The sequence below is a fragment of the Diabrotica virgifera genome, chromosome 6 (assembly GCF_917563875.1).
Source record: "Diabrotica virgifera virgifera chromosome 6, PGI_DIABVI_V3a".
NCBI classification, from domain to species: Eukaryota; Metazoa; Arthropoda; class Insecta; order Coleoptera; family Chrysomelidae; genus Diabrotica; species Diabrotica virgifera.
This window is the reverse complement of record NC_065448.1, coordinates 29,723,554-29,748,524: the sequence shown is the minus strand read 5'-3', so window position 1 is coordinate 29,748,524 and position 24,971 is coordinate 29,723,554. Positions and strand designations below refer to the sequence as shown.

Below are 24,971 nucleotides of genomic sequence, written 5' to 3'. Positions count from 1 at the left end.
ATAAACATTATAGAAGTTATCAGGGACTTTCGGCCCTCGCTAATAACGTAATCTTTCATTCTGCGTTTAAATTTTTCAAAAATACTTATTAGTTTTCTCAGGATTCGAAAAAAATGAATCCCCATTTGAATAGCATTGCAGCCAAAAATACGTACCGATCCTCTTAAACCTAAAAGAAAAAAAATTGGCAATGGTTTGATACTTAATATTAAGGGCATAGGCACAAAACGTCGCTCCAATGTCTTTTAAATGCATTAATTTTTTTCAAATCCTGAGAAAACTAATAAGTACAGTAGAGCGTCGATAATCCGAACCCTGGTAATCTGAACGCAAAAAAATTATAAAATTAAAAAATATGATCGCGGACCGAATTTTTGGATTTAATATGACAATATGGGCAAAATATGACCGCGGATTTTTGTTTTGTTTATGCAGAAATACCTACAATATATTTGTTTATTATGCAGGTGTTTTATTCCTTGTAACTGAAACGTATGTACATATGTAAGTACAAACGTAAGTACACTATGTTTATGAGCTTTGTATGTATTTTGAACATATGCTCGATAATCCGAACAATTTGATAATCCGAACTACCTCTGTACCAATTAGTTCGGATTATCGACGCTCTACTGTATTTTTAAAAAATTTATATACAGAATGAAAGTTTGCATTATTACCGAGAGCCGAAAGTCCCTGAAAACTTCTATAATGTTTATTTTAATAAGTTACAGAGGTGAAAAAAGAGAAAATTTAGTGTGATTTGGTTATTCTAAAGGACTTTCTGCCCTTGGTAATAATGTAACCTTTCATTCTGCATTTAAATTTTCGAGCATCACAGACGAGCGACTGTGGCCGGCCACATAAGAGGGGGGGAAGAAGATCAACGTTCCACTCCACATAAGAACCCATGGTCAATCATCAGAAACTACTTTTGTGGATCCACAGCGGAGCGCTGCAGCGTGGTCCATCTGATTTGAGGGTAAGATTTGTTGGTGCAACCAGGCATAAATGTGGTATGATTAAAGCGAAACGTATATAGGAAAATATTTAAATACATATGTCTATTTCTTAAGTGAGTGATAATAAACCACAATCTGATAAAAAAAGATGTGGTATTATAAAATTGATAAGGTATATTGCAGCTAAGATAATATACTAGAATTTTAAAATTTGCAAATAGTTATGTTATCAAAATATTTGTTATTTTGTGTTACAATAAATATAAACATTGCTATTTCCACAAAACATGATTTTTGGTTTTAGTCTCTTTTATTTAACATTAAAAATATGATGAAAATTGTTTACGTGGATTTTATATTTAGTATTGTAGTTTTATGAGAACTGATATAGAATAGTATAGAATTATTTGCATATAATCAAACCTAATTTGATAAAAATATACCAAGTATATGTATTTTACAAATTTATTTGTACATACTTATAAATAAATAAATATTTAATTGGAATTTACTCTTATCTAAATATTCAAACTAAAGTTTCAGTTATTTCAATGAAAACACTATTCTTAATTTACTATTTCAACATGTTTACTGTTTTCAGATGATTTTGGTATAAGTGTAATGTTTGTATTTGAATAGTCAATCAAATGTATCAGGTTGGTTCTGTGTTCTGTCCAGGACACACTTAGAATTCTTCTGTAGACCCACATTTCGAAGGTTTTCGAAGAGTCTAAGGCCGTCCGCACATGGGTCGATCGAAGACACGTCTCGAAGTTCGCTCATCTTGTACGAACCCTGCGGCACAAGCGATTGCTCTTTGCACACTAGTCGATCAGTGATCGACTAGTGTGCAAAGAGCAAACGATCAGTTTGCTCACATCTTCCAACCAGGAAGAACGCATTTTTTATATCAACCAAAACAACTACACTGCGCGTCATAGAAAACGGGCACCCTAAAAAATGGGTCATTTTTGATGTCGCATATCTCCTAAACCTGTTGTCCGATTTAAGTTATTTTTTGAATATGTTATAGCCCTATTCTTTGTCAATATCACTGTAATAATATTTTTGCAAAACAGGTAAATTTTCATTGTATACCGGGTGTACGAATCAAACTGTGTTTTTTTCTCAAAGTTCGCAACACTCTGTGGAATATTCTAGCATTTATAAAATACTGAAATTAAAACCCAACTATAGCCTCAGGTTTTCTTAACATTTTTTTTTTATTTATTCGCTTATGTTGGATAATACAAAAGTTATGTACTTTAACAACTAGGCATGCTCTTTATCAGTACAGGGTGTTTCTAAAGAAGTACGACAAACTTTAAGGGGTAATTGTGCATGAAAACATATAACCATATGTCCGCAAATGCTTCGTTTCCGACATACAGGATGTTGAATTTTTTCTTACAAACTGACGATTTATTTATTGCCCTAAAACCGGTTGAGATATGCAAATGAAATTTGGTGTGTTTTAAGACGTAATTTTTGAAAAATTTTTGACATACAATCATTAAGAATTTTTTATTCACCATTGGCGTGCATACGAATAAAATGATCGGTCAGATTACCCGTATGCGCTCCAATAGTGAATATAAAATTTTTAGTTGAATGTTAAAAAATGCGCAATAACCATTAGTCCTGTCGCCAGGGGGGGTACAACGGCCTCCTTTATTCAGATGGACTTACCCAAGTTTTTTTTATGTATTTTGACCCGTAGAACACGAATTTTTTGGGTAACATTTGATCCGGATGTCGATAAGATTGTTATAAACAAAGAACTTGAGGAATTACATAACAGCGATTTCTCGCAAAACAAAACATTTTTTCGTATTTCTTGGGTCATTCTAAGCAAAAAACGTTTCTACAAGTTTTTTCGTAGGATTCATAGTTTTCGAGATAACCGCTGTTAAAATTTCAAAAAATCGAAAAATTGCAATTTTTGAACCCGAATAACTTTTGATTTAAATATAAAATAGCAATTCTGCTTACCGTATTTGAAAGTTCAAGTTAAATTATATCGGTTTTGATTATTTTCATTGCTAAAAATTTATTTTTTTATTGTCAAACAAAGCTATAAACACATAGTGTTTCCCGTACCTAATACATGCGTTTTAATACATCCTACGTAGATATTGCCTCGCTTGCACTAGTACCTACTCTACCTACTTTTCGATTTTAAATGAGAAATCATTGAAAACATCACTCACGCACTAGGTGTTTATTACTGTTTATAGCTTTGTTTAAGAATAAAAACATTAATTTTTAGCAATGCAAATAATCAAAACCGATAGAATTTGACTTGAACTTTCAAATGGAGTAAACAGAATTGCTATTTTATTTTTTAATCAAAAGTTATTCTGGTTCAAAAATTGCAATTTTTCGATTTTTTGGAAGTTCAACCGCACTTATCTCGAAAACTATGCATCGTACGAAAAAACTTGCCAGAACATTTTTTGCTTAGATTGACCCAAAAAATACAAAAAAATATTTTGTTTTGCGAGAAATCGCTGTTAAGTAATTCCTCAAGTTCTTTGTCTATAACAATCTTATCGACATCCGGATCAACTGTTACTTCAACTGTTCATTTGCATATCTCAACCGGTTTTAAAACAATAAATAAATCATCAGTTTGTAAGAAAAAATTTAACATCCCGTATCTCGGAAACGAAGCTTTTGCGGATATATGATTATAAAGCAAACTCATTATTTTTAATGCAGAATTACCCCTTAAAGTTTGTCGAGCTTTTTAGTCCCTAAAACCCATTAGACTTATAACACCCTGTACTGATGAAGAACATGGCTAGTTGTTAAAGTACATAACTTTTGTATTATCAAACATAAGTGAATGAATAAAAAAACAGAATGTTAAGAAAACCTGAGGCTATAGTTGGGTTTTAATTTAATTATTTTATAAATGCTAGAATATTCCACAGGGTGTTGCGAACTTTGAAAAAAAACACAGTTTTATTCGTACACCCGGTATACAATGAAAATTTACCTGTTTTGCAAAAATATTATTACAGGGATATTGACAAAGAATAGGGCTATAACATATTCAAAAAATCATTTAAATCGGACAAGAGATTTAGGAGATACGCGACATCAAAAATGACCCATTTTTTAGGGTGCCCGTTTTCTATTACGCGCAGTTTATTTCGATCTGTGAAAAGTATGGTATTGTTACATTTTTTGTATAATTTGTATACAATGAGCATTATACACTAGGGTGGTGCGAAAAAAGTGAAGTTGATAATTCCGTGTCGCTATAGTGCGGAAAAGTTGCGATTGGTAATTACAAGAAAAAGAAAAAAACAATTATTCAAATCGGACTTTATCTTCCGATCCCGCAACGGGCCTAAAGATTATGAAAAAAAAAATTAAATGTTACCTTTTTTCAAAATTTTTATTTAATCTCCATGTACGTTTTATTGATCGCTATAGTAAAATTTTTATATACAGTTTGCATGGTTGAGTGATAAAAAACATAATTTTACGCATTTAACAAATATCTTCCGATCCCGCAAGGTCAATCAAAATCTGTAAAATTTGAAATTTTTGATGATTTTGATAAATTAAAAAGCATTTAGTTATCTCATTTTTCTGTTACATTGTAAAGCTCTTCGCTTGTTTAGATATTGTGTGACAATATTAAAACAACCCAGAACTCAAAACGACGGGGTGGTTGCACTTCTAGCTCCACACACACCCTTTTCTCCAACCAACCAATGAGTGTGTGTTTTTTACATTATTTACGTATGTATATTTCTTTTTCATCTGTTTGTGTCCAGCTCTTAAACGCCATTTGTAAACGCGATTTGTATCTTTGTATTGTGATTTGGTTGTAAAATCTGGCAGCATGGACCTTAATTAAAGTGTTGCCCTAATGAATCCATCCCTTTATTGAGGCCCACATACATTAGACATTAGACGATGCTTCCATGACCAACTTTACGCATTGCTCGACAGCTTGCGTGTGGCAGTCAATACTACTGAAGTAGTATTTTGTATTTTGACAACGGCACCCGATTTGGGCATCGAAACGTTAATAAAAATCATTTTTTAATAATATTGTTGCTTATTCCCATTATAAATAGTTACATAGTTACAATAGTTACAATAGTTACAATAGTTATAAAAAGTTTTTTAATTTATCAAAATCATAAAAAATTTCAAATTTTTATAGATTTTGATTCATCTTGCGGGATCGGAAGATATTCGTTAAATGCGTAATAGTATATTACATACCTAGCGGGAAAGTACTCTATTTTAGCCGAGCGGCAAAGTAGTTTACCGAGGTGCGAAGCACCGAGGTAAACTACAGACGCGAGGCTAGAATGAGTTCCCGCGAGGTTTGTATACTATTTTATTCACAATCGGTTAGTAGTTTATGGATTTCTAATACTCACAATCTACCAATAATAATTTCGTTTCAAATATCTGTATTCATTTTCATTATGTGATAAGATGAATTATTTTAAGTAACCTGTGAGATCGTTGCTAGGTAACAAAACAAGTTTGTTGAATCTCACATTTAGGCGATACACGACGCCATTAATAGGGATGTTCACAAAAAATTAAAAAGTCATTTCAAACATGTAAAACGATTAAGAAACACCCTAGGAATAATTGTCCAAAATTTCAACAAAATTGAAAAAGCCTTTCTATAAAAAATCTTTATTAGAAATCTAGCATTATTTTAAATTTCAAGAACGCTTCTCTATTGGCCTGACGTCACTAGTTGCATACCCCAAGCGCGCGCCATTCTCATAGTGTTACTGTTTACCTGTTTGACGTTTCAGGTCATTTTATTTTGTTCTCTTCTTGTTTTATCAGGGTTAAAGTGGAGTTTTATAGTGAATTTGTTTAGTTTAAAGTGGATAGACTGTTTGTAAGGACATATTTTGGGTTTTACAAAAATAAACAAATAAAATGGAAGAAGGTTTTCAGAAAGCCGATTCGTATAAACTACCGACTGTAGTGTAGATGTAACAATGGTGTATGATTTATTGGCATCTTGTAAAAAAATTAATCTACCACAGCTTTACTGAGTGTATATTCCATATAATTTTCCATGTCTTCTTTAAGCTAAAAAAATAAATGCTTAATACTCCACAAAAAAAAATAGAGAAAGTTGTATGCATGCATTGTACGCATGCATATTGTATACATACATTGGCTGGTTATGACTTTACCTTGGTTAGGTATATTAAAAATATTTTTATTCTTCTTCATGTGCCTTGTCCGTTGTGGACGTTGGCTATCATCATGGCAATTTTAATTTCATTTGAGGCGTTTCTGAATAACTCGATCGATTTTTGTCCAAATCATTGGCGTAAGTTTTTAAGTCATGAGTGTCTTTTCTTCCGGGTCCGCGTTTACTCTCTATTTTACCTTGCGTTATCAGTTGGAGTATACGATATTTATCATGCCTCATGATATGACCGAAATATTTAAGATTTCGTTTCTTAATTGTAAAAGAGATTTCTTTTTGTTTTCCCATTCGACGCAATACCTGTACGTTGGTGTGGGTCGCCCAGGATATTTTGAGGATACGTGGGTACACCCACATCTCGAATGCTTCTAGCTTTTTCATTAATGTTTCCATTATTGTCCAGGCCTCTGCGCCATATAGCAAGACCGGAAATAATAACATTTTAGCAGCCGCATTTTTAGTGGGAGAGATATTATGTCGCAATGGGTGAAAATATTTCTCATGCATGTTGTTAAATGTTGCTATGTCCTTTTCAACTCTAGATCTTATTTCGGTTGTTTCGTATTTCGAGTTGACAACTGTTCCAAGGTAAAAAATATTTTTGAACTTGGGTATTATACATTTTCATTTCAACCAATCTTTTCACTAAATTATTAATGATTTTAATATAATATAAAGTCATACCTACATCCACAATTATTATACCTACATCCACAGTTATTTCAAGGTTTTGTTTTTACTGTATGTATTATTAGAATCCCGTTTTTAGGAATACCCCAGTTTAAGGAATACAAATTTGAGGTCCCGAAACTTTTTCATTTACTCTTTAAGGAGGTATTTGCAAAATCTTGGTCCAATGCTATTTAAATTCATTCATTTTTTTCGAATCCTGAGAAAACTAATAAGTATTTTTGAAAAATGTAAATGCAGAAAGAACAATTACATTATTACCAAGGGCCGAAAGTCTCTGGAAAACTTCTATAATGTTTATTTTATTAAGTTAGTTCTTTAAGTTAGTTATTTTAAGTTCTAGCTGCAACAAACCATTTCTGTTTCTCTTTTAAATTGGCTGGAACGGTAATAAAAATCTTGTCAGAACTGTTTTTTGATGTATTTACACACCCAGGAACAAAACACCACTTATTTGGCTTTATTTTTAATAATTAAATACGTAAAAAACTGTGCACATTCAAATACACTGAGTAAATAAGTATACAAAACTAGTCGTCGATCAAAGACGTTACGACTGCTGACGTCACAGACCGTAGCCTCGCTGCAGGGTACCGTTTTTCTAGCCTCCAAGAAAATCAACATTATGAACTCATTTATCTTAAAAAATATACATTTTTAAACAGTTTTATGATTGTTACGTTTTTATATACCTTGTAATTTATTGAATTTAACTATATTTAAAAATTAGTGAACATCCCTATTGTACATATAATCAAATTGTGTTTATTTTACAAAAATGTCTGATAGTGAATTTGAATGTACGCCACCAGAACTGCGGGTAGCTGCAGAGAGAGCTACTGAAGGAATAATTCCTGAAAAAAGCAGGGAGAGGTATGAAAACACCTAAGAACTATACAGTAAATGGTGCGTGGCTAAAGGTGTGCAGCATACCTCTGAGACGGTACTTCTTGCTTATTTTTTTTAAATAAGCAAAAAAAGTAAAGCCTCCACATTATGGTCAAGATATTCGATGTTGCGAGCAGTATTAAACTTTAGGCATAATGTTGATATTAGTAAATACGCAAAATGGAAAAGTGACAGATGCTAACTTTCCCGGCTAGCTGGGAAAGTAAAGTAAGTAATAAGTCGCTTCCTGATTACTTCAAAGGTTAGAAATCCATAAATTACTAACCGATTGTGAGTAAAACTATTTTTTTATTACTCAACCATGCAATCTGTAAATAAATTTTACTACAGCAATAAATAAAACTTACACGAAGGATAAAAAAAAATTTTTGAAAAAAAGGTAAAATGTAATTTTTTTTCTAATCTTTAGGTCCGTTGCGGGATCGGAAGATAAAGTCCGATTTGAATAATTCTTTTTTTTGTTTTTCTTGTAATTACCAATCGCAACTTTTCCGCACTATACCGACACGGAATTATCAACTTGACTTTTTTCGCACCACCCTATTATATGTACACTCACCAGCACAAAATTCCGCATCCCAAAATTTTTGATTAAGTTTGACAATTTTCGGATTGTTGTAAATATTCGGATAATTATTCTAAAAACAAAATCTTAGGGATACCTCCAGGATAATACAAAAGGAGTATGAAACAAAATCAGTCCACCAATTTTCCCATAGAATTTTTTAAATTTACGCTAAAATAAACCCTTCCATTCACCCCCGTATAATGCTATTTAAGCAAAAAATATTTTTGTTACCGGAATTATCACAGACGACATAAAAACATGTACCTACAAACTGATGCAAGAATCTTGAAAATCGGAGTACAAATAATAAAGTTATAAATTGTCATACTTAATCAAACATTTTAGGTGGCGGAATTTTGTGCCGGTGAGTGTATAATTGAGGGTATTTTTCTACTTAAAGAATTTTATAATAAATATGATACCTAGAAACAGCAGTTCAGTATTTTCAGAATTTTATATTATACAATCAATATATTTCCACAAAGCTATTAGTTCTACAATCAACGAACATAAAATTCACTGATCTTAAAAAAAACGAAAATTAAATTTAGCGCAATAATCAACAAAAAACGAAGGAAACAAATAAAATAAAGTTAGCTCCATGACTGGAAACGTGCGTTTCACTCGAATTTTCTCGTGCGCTACCGATCGCAAGGGACGAGAGTCGCACAACACGAGGAGATTTGCAATCCTTAACGCCCCGTCTACGGAGCTCAATGAAAGAACTTGAGTGGCGGGAATGAAATCAACTCGATTACTTCGAATGTCGACCCATGTGCGGACAGCCTTAGTTTTAAAAATACATATACCCGATAAACGTCTACAAACACGGTTTATATTCATTCCAAAAAAATAAACTAGGGTTGGCCACTTCTCAAAACTGCACTTACGGGGTGCACTTAACACAATTTCCAGATGCTGAATCAACAGTTATACAAGAATCTACAAACAGTAGGAGTTACTCTCCCCACCAATTTAAATTCCATTCTATGTATACGTAATATAAATTCTTATAAAATTGAATAGAAACAGACTGTTTGACTTGTACACACTTCTATATAAATCAAAACGGGCACTGCTGTATGTTTTCAAAGACTGATAGTGTGTAAATAAATTTATTAAAATCAGCTAAATACTTTCAGCATTTTTAATGCTATCATCAGAGCTATCGTCTTATAATTGCAACTACCTTTCAACTTTCTCTTCATTTGAGGTAGTTGCAATTATAAGACGATAGCTCTGATGATGGCATTAAAAATGCTGAAAGTACTTAGCTGATTTTAATAAAGGACCCCGCAGAAACCTTATGGGAAATGGCTCTCTGTCAAATGCTCTGAAACTTTGGATTCTGGTAGTCCTTGATATGTAGAACAAAAGACTCCATGGGCGCATAACTCCAAAAAATCATGGTTTTAAGATATAAGCCTCTGAAGTTATAGGTACAGTGAGAACGTTTGAGTTGGAATAAATTTATTTTCTCGAGAATGGGAGACTCTGGAGATAAATTACGAATCAGCTCGATTTTTATTTTTAAATTATAATTTTTGGGCGTATATATCATACTAGTGACGTCATCCATCTGGGCGTGATGACGCAATCGATGATTTTTTAAATAGGAATAGGGGTCGTGTGATAGCTCATTTGAAAGGTAATTCATTTCTCTAATTAACTAATATAAACATTAACATAATTATTTATACAGGGTGGCCAAATTTTTTTTTAATTAAATTAATTGAGACAAAAAGAAGAATGTATATAACCCCCTCCCTTCCACTTCCCCCACCCCTTATTTTTAAATGAGGAATAGGGGTCGTGTGATAGCTCATTTGAAAGGTAATTCAATTCTCTATTCACTAATATAAACATTAACGTTATTATTTATACAGGGTGGCCAAAAAAATTTTTTAATTAAATTAATTGAGACAAAAAGAAGAATGTATATAATTTATTTCGAAATACATTTTACTGCTGTCAGAAAACAGAAAAAAATGTTAATTTGAAAAATAAACATTGCTTTTCGCTTAAATTAAATGTTCAAACTGCTAAGAGGCAGGTGGGTGGCAGCTTTAATATTGAATTTAAGCGAAAAACAATATTTATTTATCAAATAAACATTTTTTTCTGTTTTCTGACAGCAGTAAAATGTATTTCGAATTAAATAAATTATATACATTCTTCGTTTTGTCTCAATTAATTTAATTAAAAAAAAATTGGGCACCCTGTATAAATGATTATGTTAATGTTTATATTAGTGAATAGCGAATTAAATAACCTTTCAAGTGAACTATCACACGACCCCTATTCCTATTTAAAAATATCGATTGCGTCATCACGCCCAGATTGATGACGTCACTAGTATGATATATATGCCAAAACATTATAATTTAAAAATAAAAATTGACCTGATTCATAATTTATCTCTAGAGTCGCCCATTCTCGAGAAAATTAATTTATTCCAACTCAAACGTCCTCACAAAAAAAAATCACAAAGAAGGCCTAACCTCCGAGTTGTTGAATTGGGCTTAGGTCTTAGCGCTGAAAAAAAAATATTTTAAAATCCGTTAGTGGTTTAGTATAAGTATTTAGTAATAGTCTTTAATATTAGTATGTATTTTTAATGTAATGTATGTAATATAAATATGTACTTATTAAAATATAATGTAAGTTACAATTAGGAAATTCACAATTTAATTTTTCTTCTAGGCCATAATTTTAAAAGAAAGTCTATCGTCCAGCAATCTTCATGGACTTGAACAGATAATCAACGAACTCACTGAAATTATTTCAGAGGCCCAAGCACATCATAAAAAAGGCATAAAAGCACAAAAAGTAAGTATATACTCAACTACAGCTATTGTCCTTTTCATGAGCATTTTTCAGTGCGTAACAAATGATAGGAAAAAGGGTAAGTCCGTGATAATACACATTTATGACATTTATTCTAACATGACATTTTAGTTAAATCTGCAGAGGCGTGCGGTCCATGGAAGCGGGGGAAGCGCCGCTTCCCTATTTATTTGTCGATATAAGAAAATATATTATTAATTAATATTTAATAATAAATTTTTTTTCCATAATCCAAATAATCTATATATTACCTAGCCAATAGGCATTGAAAAATATTAAAAATTAATCGCGTACGAACGAACTCAATACGCACACAATTCAACTATTTGGTCCACTCCTGGCAGAAGCGCATCTCAAAATCGCCGCTTGTCATGCAGTTGTCCCTTTTAAAATTGGTCAGGGTTCAATGACCGCACCCACTAGTCGCGCGAATTTTGGTATGCCATGGAAGCGCTCGTTATATCGCCTTACCGAAAGTGAGATGCTCCGACTGTTAGGGGTGCTTAGGTATTACATACATTCGCTTAAAGAATATTTCGATTTAAATTTTTTGCAGAGATATTTCCTTTTACTGATCTTTTATTTCACATTTTACAGAAATCAAATGGTATTGCATTTTGTATAAGACAAATTGATGACTTTATTAATACGATAATTAAAAAACGAGAACAGTTTAAAAATATTTGGGATAAAACTGAACATATGGGGTTTGAACATGAAAGAAAAATAATGAAGATTGATAATTTCGGAGACAGAGACAGAGAAAACAGAGGAAATAAAGAGACCTTTTGATAATATTCTACAACAAATGAATTCTAGCTTTCAAAATTTTAACGATTTAAAATTTGTAGAATTATATATAATCTTAATATTTCTAATTATAATTCATCAAAATTTTCCACAGAGGAATTTATGTCATTACGATTAAATAATGAAAATTTTTTGATATCCCAGCTTTGCATTCTCAGTTAAGTATCATTTATGAAACAACTGACATGAATGATAAAGAAATACCCAGAAATCTGGGATTTCTTTATAACTACTGGTTTAAACAAGTCGCTGTGTGAAGCGGTCAAGTTGTGTGAATTAGTACTACTAACTATCCCAGCCACAAGTGCATCAGTTGAACGAAGTTTTGCAGTATTAAGATGCATTAAAAGTTTCAAATTAAGAGTTTAAAAGAAATTCAACAAGCGAAGACAGACTTTGAAAGTTAGCCCTATTATCCATTGAAAAATACTGCATTCAACAATTATCAGAAGTTGATAGGAGAATAAACCTCGAGTATAAATAAGTGTCATTTTAGTGAAAGTTGTGTGTTAAGGAAAATGCCTCGGAGTATATTTTTTTAAATAGGATTCTTCTTTAGAAAACCAAGCCCGGCGCGAGGACTCAAGGCCCGAGCTAGCAATACAGATCAATGATAGGTCACTAGTCACTAGAAATAGCGAGAATAGAGTGCCTCACGCATTCACGCGTCACGGATTTAGTGTGTGAGTCCTTGTACGCAGGACGTCTCACATAATTAAGTACTTTGCTGATAGAGAGCCCCTGCGCATCAGAGTGTTATCAGGTGGACAGTTGCTCGACCCTCGACCCTTAAGAAAATATTTTTATATCCTTATTGAATCGCTTCCCCTTTCGAAAAAGTCACCGCACGCCACTGTAAATCTGACAGTTGTCACATTTTATTTTCAATTTGGAATAAAAACAAATCAAATGTGTTTCTTGCATTTATAAAATGGTATTTTCTTTGATTTGTATAGTCTTATAAATTATACAGATTATTAAAGAGGGCGAAACACATTTCTAAGAACTGGTGTTTGGATCTTTGATTCTATTCGAAAAATTTTTCCCAGCCCGAAATGGTGGATGTGTGAATTGTTCGTAAGGGGATTTTTCCACATTCTCTATTTCATCTATTTTATACAGATTATATTTGTAATATTATTATCCAATTAAAAAAAATATTTTTTTTTATTATGGCGCCATCTATCGACAACTAGAATAACTAGAATAAATGTTGTAAATGTCTGTAATCACGGACGCGCCTTTTTTTCTGTCACATACAATTTAATGCGTTAGAAAGAAATCGAAAAACTGTGACGCACTGAAAGATGATCATGAGAAAAAGAATATATTGTTTTGTTTGTAAATGTTTCGAGTTGTATACAGTGTTTCTATTAGTGATGTAACGAATATTCGTATTCGCATTCGCATTCGCGAATATTCGCATGTTTTTGCATATTCGCATCCGCATTCGCGAAATTTGTGCGAATGTTTTGCGAATGTGAAAACCAGAAAAAAAATAATTTTAAGATAATATTAGGTTAACAAAATCAAAATCTATTCACTTCTCATCTTTTTTTATTAAGAAAAGGTAACTTAACCTCAAACATGCAGCTACTCTCAAATGGAAATATGCAGGACACAACAGCAGGCAAAGAGACGGAAGATGGAATGAAGCGATAACTCATTGGAGACCTTGGGACTACAAAAGAGGAAGGGGCAGACCACAGACGAGATGGTCGAATGACCTAAAGAGATATGCAGCGACCAGATCGACAGCATTAGCACTGAACCGAGAAGAGTGGAAAAGTAAGGGGGAGGCCTACGTTCAACTTTGGACAAATGAAGGGCAGTAGATAGATAGAACTTAACCTTGTATAATCACATTATCAGCCTTCACTTTTTTTTTATTATTTGGTATTATGTAATAAGGCTTAAGATTCAGATTGATTTACACTAAATATCAATTAACTTTTCATTAAAAATTTAGGAAACATTACAAAAATAGAAATAAATTAAAAAACTGGACATTCGCATTCGCATCCGCATTCGCGAATGTCAGTAGCAGATATTCGCATTCGTATTCGCGAATGTTAAAAAAATGACATTCGTTACATCACTAGTTTCTATATTCGAACTCACTATTTGATATAGGGTACCCCCCGTTAAGATAGGCAAAATGTCCTCATTCCCAGAATTCAATTTTTTAAATTTTTTTACGTTCTGTGTGATTAAAAAATAAGGTTTAGCTGAATTTTAACCCTCCACACCCTCCCCTCTCCTCCACCACCAAAAATGTCATTTTTTTTAGGTGGCATGCTACGAATTTAATAATTTCAAAAATTTCACAAGCATATTTGAGGATTTTACAAATATTTTTTATAGGCTCGTAGATTGAGTTTACATAATCTCAAAATGCATTTTTATTTTATTTTTTTTTAATGCGTAAACTTTTTTTGAGATGGCTGCAGGTCTAATTTTTTTTTGTATCTTGTGTATTTTTGCAAAAACTATATTTCAAATTTTTTCAGATTTTTCCGTAAGGTGCGCCATCTTGAAAAATCCGAAAAACATAGTTTTAAAAGGGGATTAAATTATTTTTTTACATTCTGTATGAATAACAATAACTTTCAGCACAATTTTAACTCTACAACACCCCTCCCCCACCAAAAAAAGTTATTTTTTCGTCTTTATTTTTTTAGATGGGATGCAATTGATTTAAAAATTTCAAAAAATTTACCCGCATATTTGAGGCTTTTAAAAAACAGGTATTTTTTTACATAACCTTAACATGCATTTTTTTTAAATGCGTCCAACTTTTTCTTGGAGATGGCTGCAGGTCTAATTTTTTTGGAAATTGGTTTTTAGAGAGTGGTTCGTCCACATAAGTAGGAATAACAATTTTTAATTTTCTTGTTTTTGTAAAGAATATTTTAATTCATTTTCTTTTCAATATTATGGGACACCCCGTATATACGAGTAGGCCAATACCTAATTCAGTGAGTATGTATTAATTTTTATCCTTATTTTCAAGTAAAAACCTTAAAGTTTTTTGTATGTAATTACCTGCCTACTCGCCTCATTTTAAAAAGACAATTCGCCAACCAACTCTCTTGGTTAACAGTCACTTACAATCATTCCGAAAAGTGTATAGAAACTCAATATAGTCCTCGCGAGTGATTTATACTTTATACTACTCAGCAATAGCAGTACGAAAAATAGCAGGCCTGCTCCAGCTTGTGCAACGAGAAATGACAAGGTAGGAAATATTTTTATTACAATTTACTTTAAGGTCTGGTTTTTTTACTGTTATTTTTTTTATTCTATTTTAAATTCACCCTATGCTAAACAGTCCACTAATAAAGCTCACTGAGTTAGTAATCTCCTCCAAGATGATTTATTGATCCGTTACGAGCCTGATAGATCCATTTTCTATATTTTTTTCTTGCATTTTTCATTTTTCTAAGAGGGTAATATAGTCGGGGAAAGTTTCTTTTAAACCTGAATTGTTTGATTTTATTGTCATACTTTGCTAATTTACAAAGATCAGAATCAAATTCAGGTTATTTAACCGCATTTCCTTTGACTTTATTTTTTGTTATTCTTTAACATAAGGCGATAAAATATTCTTTACAAAATTAAAATCACGTATCAATTAGTACATTGGTTTTTTGTTTGTGCCGATCGTTAGTGGTACCTATACCTCAGTTAATGTTGTTTTTTAAGTAAAAAAGGAACACATTAATGTAAAAGTAATTATTATTAAATTGTCAACGTCGGCCAATAGACAAATTTTGTTATAATAATTATTATACAGGTTGACTCTATTATAGATGAAACTGTGTGTTTATTTTACACAGTAATTTTTATTTAAAGGGTTTATGTTTTATAATTATTTTTTGTCTATAAATATTCAAATAGCAGAGGACATAGTTTTCTATTTTATTAGCACAAAGTTCGGTTGTATTTTATTAATTTTCGTGTGGTGAACCTATTTTATTTCCTAACGCTAATTTCATATTTTTCTAAATTTATTATTTCTACATTTAAATTTACAAAATGGCAGATAAAATTAAAAAATATCAATCTTTAAGACAAGTTGAAGTGCAACAAATGACTGAAATTCATGCTGTTGCTTTAAAGGTAGCTGCTGACGATAAGAATTTTTACCCGGTTTTGGAAGTTATGTATGAAGGATTGGAAAAAATTCGTGACAATTTTTATGATCTTCATAATAAAATAATTATGTTAGTTTCTGAGCAAGATAATGAGGACGCGCTATTTAAAGTCGAAGATGGTTGCCGTAGTAATTTTGACAAATTATATTATAAAATTAAATTAACATACGTGCAAGCCTTTAGAAAATCTTCAACATCAAGTCAGCAAACTACATCAACTTCACAGTCTCAAAATCCTTTATCTATAAATTATTTTAATTTACCGAAACCGGAATTGCCATCTTTCAGTGGAAAAATAACTGAATTTAGAAGTTTTATAGATCAGTTTGATGCTCGCGTTCATACTCTTACTTACTTACAACCAATTGACAAATTTAATTTGTTACTATCGTGTTTAAAGGGTGCAGCGCGCGATGCTGTGGATCATATTGACATCACAGCAAACAATTATCCAATTGCCTATGATCTGCTTTGTGAAAGGTTTAATAATGTTAGGGTAATCGCTGCCAATTTATGGAATAACCTTGAAAGTTCACCACAACTGACTTCAGAAGATCCAAAAGAACTACGCAAGTTGTTAGATACATTTTCGAAAAATGTGGCATCTCTAAATAAGCTAGGACTACCCACAGTACATTGGGATTTTATACTTGTTCAAATGATTTTAAAACGATTAACTGTTTCTTTAGTAACACGTTTTGAGCTTTTTCATAATAATTCAACCATCCCAAGCTATAAAAAACTGATTGATTTTTTAAATCAAAGTTGTCTCGCTTTAGATAATATTGATTTTCACACTAAACCAAAATCTAACTTTTCTAAAAAACCTAATTCTTCCAAATCTACATCATTGCTTGCTCAAACAGAACCTGAACCAAAATGTTCTATCTGTAAAACTAATGATACCCATGCCATTTATAAATGCTCCGTTTTTTTGGCAAAATCTCCTGTAGATCGATTTCAATTAATAAAAAAGAACAAGATGTGTATTAACTGTCTTGGATCACATCGTTCTAGCCTATGCAAATCTACATGGACTTGTCACTCGTGCCATAAAAAACATCATACACTCCTTTGCTTCTCCTCTTCTAAGAAAGAAGAGAATGTTCAAGATTCGGCGGCATCCACTTTAAATTCAACGACTGGATCATCCGTTTCTGTGTGTTTTTCTTCCGCTGATAAAAGTACTTTGCTTTCCACTGCATGTATTGAGGTGCTTGATTGTCACGGTAACTACCAACCTGTTAGGTGTCTGTTAGATTCGGGAAGCATGACGTCCTTCATCTGTCAAAAGACCCTTAGGCGTTTAGGTTTACGTCCCATGAAAACTTCAGCTAACATCCAAGGATTAGGTTCTATGCAGTCGACCACTAATTTAGGTGGGGTTACCATTTCTTTTAAACCAGTACGTAAATCTTCTCCTATTTTGACAACCGATGCGTTAGTCTTGACAAAAATATGTGAGGATCAGCCTTTATGTAATTTAGAAGTTAATACTTGGCCCCATATTGCTAATTTAAAGTTAGCAGATGATAACTTCTTTCGTAGAGGATCCATCGACATTCTTTTAGGAGCTGATGTATTCTCTACAATTCTTTTGGATGGACGTATTTACGGCAATCAAGATCAACCTGATGCAATTAATACTATATTTGGCTATGTGCTTATGGGAAAAGTAAATATTTCAAAGGCACCTACTCTTACGTCTTTATTTTGCCAAGTTGAAGATACGGTTTCTTTGGATCAGCAAATAAAGAAATTCTGGGAATTAGAAGCAGTCCCTGAAGTTTTTTGCTTAGCTCCTGATGACGCTAAAGTGGAAAATATGTTTATGAATACTTATACGCGTGAACATTCAGGACGCTTTGTAGTAGATCTACCTTTTAAGGAAGAAAATCCTGTCTTTCCTAATATTAGATCACTTGCTTTTAGTAGGTTTTATTCATTAGAAAGAAGGCTTCAAAAATCTCCTGAACTTTATGACCAATACCGCACCTTTATGAAGGAATTTGTTGAGCTCGGTCACATGGAACCTGTCCCATTGAATAACTTCGATTCACCTTATGTTTACTATTTATCGCATCATTGTGTTTTAAGACCTGAAAGTCTAACAAGTAAATTAAGGGTCGTTTTTAATGGTTCCGGGCATCTTCCAAATCAACCCTCACTCAATGACAAATTATTCACTGGTCCTAAGCTTCAGACTGACATCTGTACAATTTTGATTAATTTTCGATTGCATGGTTATGTAATTACGGCCGATATTTCTAAAATGTATAGGCAAATTTTAATTAATCCTACTCAAACAGATTATCAAAGAGTACTTTGGCGTTCTAATAATTCTGAACCTGTTCGAGATCTTCGTATCAACAGAGTTGTTTATGGTCTCTCTTGTTCTCCTTATCTTGCTATTAGATGTCTACATCAGTTGGCTAATGATGACGGTGATTCGTTTCCTCTAGCAGCCGAGGCACTTAAAACTGGAACCTACGTTGATGATATCGTTTCTTCCTGTCCTAGTTTCGAAAATGCCTTAGCACTAAGAGACGAACTTATTGCCTTACTTGCCAAAGGAGGTTTTGAGTTGAAAAAATGGTCCAGTAATGTACCCGATTTATTGAAAGGATTAGCTGTATCAGATTTAGCAATAAAACCTCTTACATTTAATGATGATATTTCGTCCAAAACACTTAAAGTATTAGGGTTGGAATGGGACGCTTCTTCGGATACATTTGCTTTTAAAGTTCAAGTTTTAGACTCTTCTTGTACAAAACGTCATCTTTTGTCCAATTTAGCAAAAATATTTGATCCTCTTGGATTTTTATCTCCAATAACATTTCTAATTAAACACCTTATTCAAAGAATATGGACTCAAAAGATTGGTTGGGATGATGCTCCATCAAAAGAAATTATCCGTTTGTGGAAAAAATACATTGATGATGTAGCATATTTGAGTAAATTAAATTTACCTCGTCGTTTATTAATTGACGATATTTTACGCTTAGAAGTTCACTGTTTTGGTGACGCTAGCGAGAAAGGTTACTGCGCTGTCTTGTACTTTCGATGCTTATCACCTTCAGGCCAACCTTTTGTTTCTTTTGTTATAGCTAAATCTAAGGTCGCACCCATTAATAAGGGACTTACTATTCCCAGATTAGAATTGTCTGCTGCGGTTTTAGTGGCTCGACTAGTCTCCTTTGTTTCTTCTGTTATTAAAGATAAAGTAGAAATCAAGGAAATATACTGTTATTCTGATTCTGCTGTTACATTACGTTGGTTACAATCTTCCCCTTATCAGTGGAAAACTTTTGTGAGCAATAGAGTAGCTTATGTGCAGGAACGAGTAACTTCTTCATGTTGGCACTATGTTCCTTCTGAAGAAAATCCTGCTGACATTGGTTCAAGGGGTTGCTTACCCTCTGAGTTAATTAACTGTTCCAAATGGTGGGCGGGGCCAACCTTCTTACAATCTGATCCGCTAACGTTCTTTGAACTTAATTCAAAGGAGTCTACTAATGTAAATTTGGAAGTGCGGACTGTCGCATTGATTGCTGAAATTCCCAATAATTTTTTAGATATTTTATTGGATCGTCATTCGTCTTTAAATAGGTGTGTTCGATGTTTGTGTTACATTATTCGTTTTTTCCATTATGTAACCAAAAACCGATATGGTAATCTGGAAATAGGTTGTTTAAGTTTATTGGAGCAACATAACTCCTTACTGGTTTTTGTTAAACGAACACAGCAGATCTTTTTTAATACTTTAATAAATTTTATCCAAGATAAACAGCTGCTTCCAAAAAATTTAAGAAAGCTTTCACCTTTTATCGATGCAAAGGGAATTCTACGTGTAGGTAGTCGCCTAGCTAATGCGCCCATTTCGTATGATCGCAAATTTCCGGCATTACTTCCTAACAGTTGTAAATTAACTGATATGATTATTGAATCTACTCATCTGCAATATCTACACGCCGGGCTTCAAACTGTTCAATACCTAATTTCTCAGCGTTTTTGGATTATATCTTCCAAACGAGCCATTCGTAGAGTACTGTCTAAATGTGTTAAATGTTTTAAGGTGAATCCTTTGTCCCCAGTTCCGTTAATGGGAAATCTACCGCTAGCTCGAATATCTCAACTAAAACCTTTCAGTAATGTTGGAGTTGATTTTGCGGGCCCTTTTCTTATAAGAGCTTCCAAACTTCGAAAGTCTCAAACTCTTCATCAAAGGGCTAAATGGAATTCTCCGTCTCCAAACGCCCAACTAGGTACCTTAGTGGTAATCCGCCAAAATAATATTCCCCCGCTACCATGGCCTTTGGGCCGTATAATTGAGGTTCATCCTGGATCTGATGGTATAGTTAGAGTGGCCACAGTGAAAACTAATAGTGGTATATATAAACGCTCTATAGTAAAATTATGTCCTTTGCCTTTTGAGCCGTAACAATACTGCGTATTGTGGTGGGCGGTTGTGGTTCGTCCACATAAGTAGGAATAACAATTTTTAATTTTCTTGTTTTTGTAAAGAATATTTTAATTCATTTTCTTTTCAATATTATGGGACACCCCGTATATACGAGTAGGCCAATACCTAATTCAGTGAGTATGTATTAATTTTTATCATTATTTTCAAGTAAAAACCTTAAAGTTTTTTGTATGTAATTACCTGCCTACTCGCCTCATTTTAAAAAGACAATTCGCCAACCAACTCTCTTGGTTAACAGTCACTTACAATCATTCCGAAAAGTGTATAGAAACTCAATATAGTCCTCGCGAGTGATTTATACTTTATACTACTCAGCAATAGCAGTACGAAAAATAGCAGGCCTGCTCCAGCTTGTGCAACGAGAAATGACAAGGTAGGAAATATTTTTATTACAATTTACTTTAAGGTCTGGTTTTTTTACTGTTATTTTTTTTATTCTATTTTAAATTCACCCTATGCTAAACAGTCCACTAATAAAGCTCACTGAGTTAGTAATCTCCTCCAAGATGATTTAGAGAGTTTTGGGGTATTTTCCTCATTTTATTGACTTCAAAATGGGTCAGATCAAGGATTTTTTATAGGTTATATTTAATGTAAAGAAACTCAGTCCTTTGCAACATTTCAAAATGGGAGAAACACGTTTAAACCCCCAAAAAAACGGAGGTCTTTTTTGGGGATTTGAACGTGTTTCTCCCACTTTTAAATATCCCAAAGGACTGAGTTACTTTAAATTATATATAACCTATAAAAAAATCCTTGACTTGGTCTATTTTTAAGTCTACAGGGTGACTGATCAGTATAGCTGATAGCTCCGCTATAGTAATAGATAGCAATAAAAGTTAAAAACAAAAATTTTAGCCACCTTTGAGCTTCACATTACAAAATTAGTTAGAATGTTACAGGGTGTTCGATAACACAGTGGCAGACCAAACTTATGTTTTTTTTTAAAATAGAACACCCTATATTTTATTTTAAATTCGAAATCCTGTTAACTTCTCCATCACAAAAATATAAAGGTTTGTTATGTTATACAGGGTATTTACAAAGTTATAACCAATTTTATATGAAAATCGTAACAAGTTCAACTCCCTGTATAAATAAAAATAAGTAAAACAACAATGGTTTATTAATGCCATATTTTTTAACGTATTGTCAAAATTTTCAAGGATGGTCGATATTGCTAATTTTCTTTATATCAAATACAAGGTGAGTCAAAACGCAAGTACATTATTTTCTCAGTAATTTTAAATGGAACATCAAGTATTTTATATCACTATTGAAAAGTACCATTACCGGACTTTAATTTTTAGATAACATTCCCTATGTCGAAATTTATTAGTTTTCGAGATATTTTCATTTTTCAATGGACCAGTAGCGTGGCCACCCAAATCACCAGAATTTAATAAACTGGACTGATATTTTTGGGGTTACGTTAATAATGAAGTTTATAAAATACCTCCAACAACAAGGGATGAGATGAAAAATAGAATACAAAGTGTATTTCGATGTGTTAATTTACAAATGCTCCGTAGAGTAAGTAGCTCATTCAATGATCGTTTTTAGGCATACTAGGCGTATTAGGAGATAATTTTGAACACCTTATATAATTAAATATTAAAAATATTTTATTAAAAGTAGCTTCTAACTTTTTCAGACATGTTTTTTTGCAAAATGTATTGCTGATAAATTATATTTCGTTCTTTATTTGTTACATTGTTACATTTACATACAAAAGTAGTGTTTAATTGTCTTCACAAAATATTGTATTTTGTGTTTGTGTGTTTTTTTGTAAAATTTATTACTAATTTTCTTTGTTTATTTGTTGCATTTACATAAAAAGATAGTTTTTAATTGTTTCAAAAATGTTGCATGTAGTGGTTGTGTTTTTGTTTGTAAAATGTATTACTAATAAATTATTTTTATTTCTTTATTTGCTACATTGTTACATTGATTACCGGATTGATAATCGGTAATCTTCAATTGTCAATTCAGTCATGGCTTACTTAAAATTTAGATAAATTTAAACACCTAAAATAATTTGTTCTGAAAAATGAAAATATCTCGAAAACTAATAAATTTGGGCATAGGGAATGTTATATAAAAATTAAAGTACGTTAATGTTACTTTTCAATAATGATATAAAATACAGGGTGTTCCATTTAACATTACTGAGAAAATAATGTACTTGCGTTTTGACTCACCCTGTATTTGATATAAAGAAAATTAGCAATATCAATAATTCTTAAAAATTTTGACAATAAATAAAAAATATGGCATTAATAAACCATTGCTGTTGTGCTTATTTTTATTTATACAGGGAGTTGAACTTGTTACGATTTTCATACAAAATTGGTTATAACTTTGTAAATACCCTGTATAACATTACAAACCTTTATATTTTTGTGATGGAGAAGTTAACAGGATTTCGAATATAAAATAAAATATAGGGTGTTCCATTTAAAAAAACATAAGTTAGGTCTGCCACTGTGTTATCGAACACCCTGTAACATTTTAACTAATTTTATAATGTGAAGCTCAAAGGTGGCTAAAATTTTTGTTATTAACTTTTATTGCTATCTATTACTATAGCGGAGCTATTGAGCTTGACCCTACTAATCAATCACCCTAGAATGGCGCACTTTACGGAAAAATCTGAAACAATTAGGAATATAGTTTTGAATAAAATACACAAGATACAAAAAAAATTCGACATTAGGCAGGTTAGGTGGATTTTAATCACATAGAACGTAAAAAATTGAATTCTGGGAATGAGGACATTTTGCCTATCTTAACGAGGGGTACCTTTTTGGTATAGGAACATAGACCTTAAGGGGGTATGTAAACGCCACAGTCAAAATGGTTGGTGATCATAGGAACTAAACGTTTAACAATTCTTTCAGTAGATGGCAGCACGTATATATATTGGAACATTTTAATAACGACGAATTTTAATTCTATTAACGACGGCGTTGTTGCCACGTACTAAATAGAACTTACGATCGTTACCGATCGATCGGTACTGTTCGCCTTCAATCGTACTTGTATTTACAGTGATGAGGGTGTTTAATTATTTACCTGGAAATAGTAAATTCTTACTATTAATAGATAGCATTGTATAACTAGACAAATTTTTATCTTTTTTTAAACAATGCTAATAGATACAAAACGTTTCATTTGGAAATATTTTATCACTTATTGTATTTAGATTATATTTGTAATAATGTGATTTGTAATTTTGTGACAATTATTAATTCTTTACCTGGTCAAAAATTTTTATTTTAAACTGATAAAGAAATTTGCAATTGTTTGAAATACAAGTATGTAGTAATAAATATATACAGTAGGAAAAATGAAAGAATACCCATGAACGAACATATAAAACACGCTGTATTTTCCTGTCGCCGTGTCACACAAAAAATTGTCCAGCGCAAGTACATGTAAGAATTATTATTACATGTACTTGCGTTGGACAATTTTCTTTGTGACACGGTGACAGGAAAATACAGCGTGTTTTATATGTTCGTTCATGGGTATTCTTTCATTTTTCCGACTGTAGATGCATTGAATCACACTTTTTGCTCTAAATTTTAAATAATCGCTTGGATTAACATCAAATTTGGCATACAGATAGGTAACATGTCAACCAAGAAAAGTGATACTGTGCCGATGTAAGATTTTGCCCTGAGGGTGAGTTTTATTCCATCTCGGGGGTGAAAAAATATACGTTCAAAATAAGTCTGAAATTGGATAAACTGACTAATTCTAAGCAACTTTTGTTCTATAGGATTTTTTCACTAAATTAATATTCGAGTTATTTGCGAGTAAAAAACACGTTTTTAGGCGGCTTTTACAAATAACTAAAAAAATAAGTATTTTATCCGAAAAAAACATTCTTAGCAAAAATATGTAGCTTCTAAAAAAGTATAAAAAAATGGTGTATTAGACCTGGATCCCGCGTACCAAAAAAACTTGATTAATAGCAAGCTGAAAATTTGTTAATAGCTTAATGGTGTCTAGTCGGACAAACTTTGATGTACGGGAGGGAACACTGGAACAGGGGAACTTCGTAACAGGGTGTTACGAAAACGTCCCAGGTATTTTGTCGGACAGAACATCCAATTGATTTGTTACCCTTTCATTAAACTCTCATGCAAACATCAGACTGCTAAACAACCGACTTGATTACTGTCATTTGACATGTTCTTCGTGTTCCACTCATTAAAATACACAGTTGGTGATAAACACCAGTCTGATTTTTACATGAAAGTTTAATGAAATGCTAACAAAGCAATTGGAAGTTCTGTCCGACAAAATACATGGAACGTTTTCG

The 24,971-nt window shown here is 32.3% G+C and overlaps 1 protein-coding gene across 1 annotated transcript in view; it reads left to right on the top strand.

Moving 5' to 3' along the window:
• The window catches only part of LOC114335746 (baculoviral IAP repeat-containing protein 6), a 214,717-nt gene that overhangs the window by 10,557 nt on the left and 179,189 nt on the right, over nt 1-24,971 (top strand). The window contains exon 3 of the mRNA XM_028286039.2: nt 11,048-11,173. Coding sequence (XP_028141840.1) covers nt 11,048-11,173 — 126 coding nt within the window. The remainder of the gene's footprint in view (nt 1-11,047; nt 11,174-24,971) is intronic.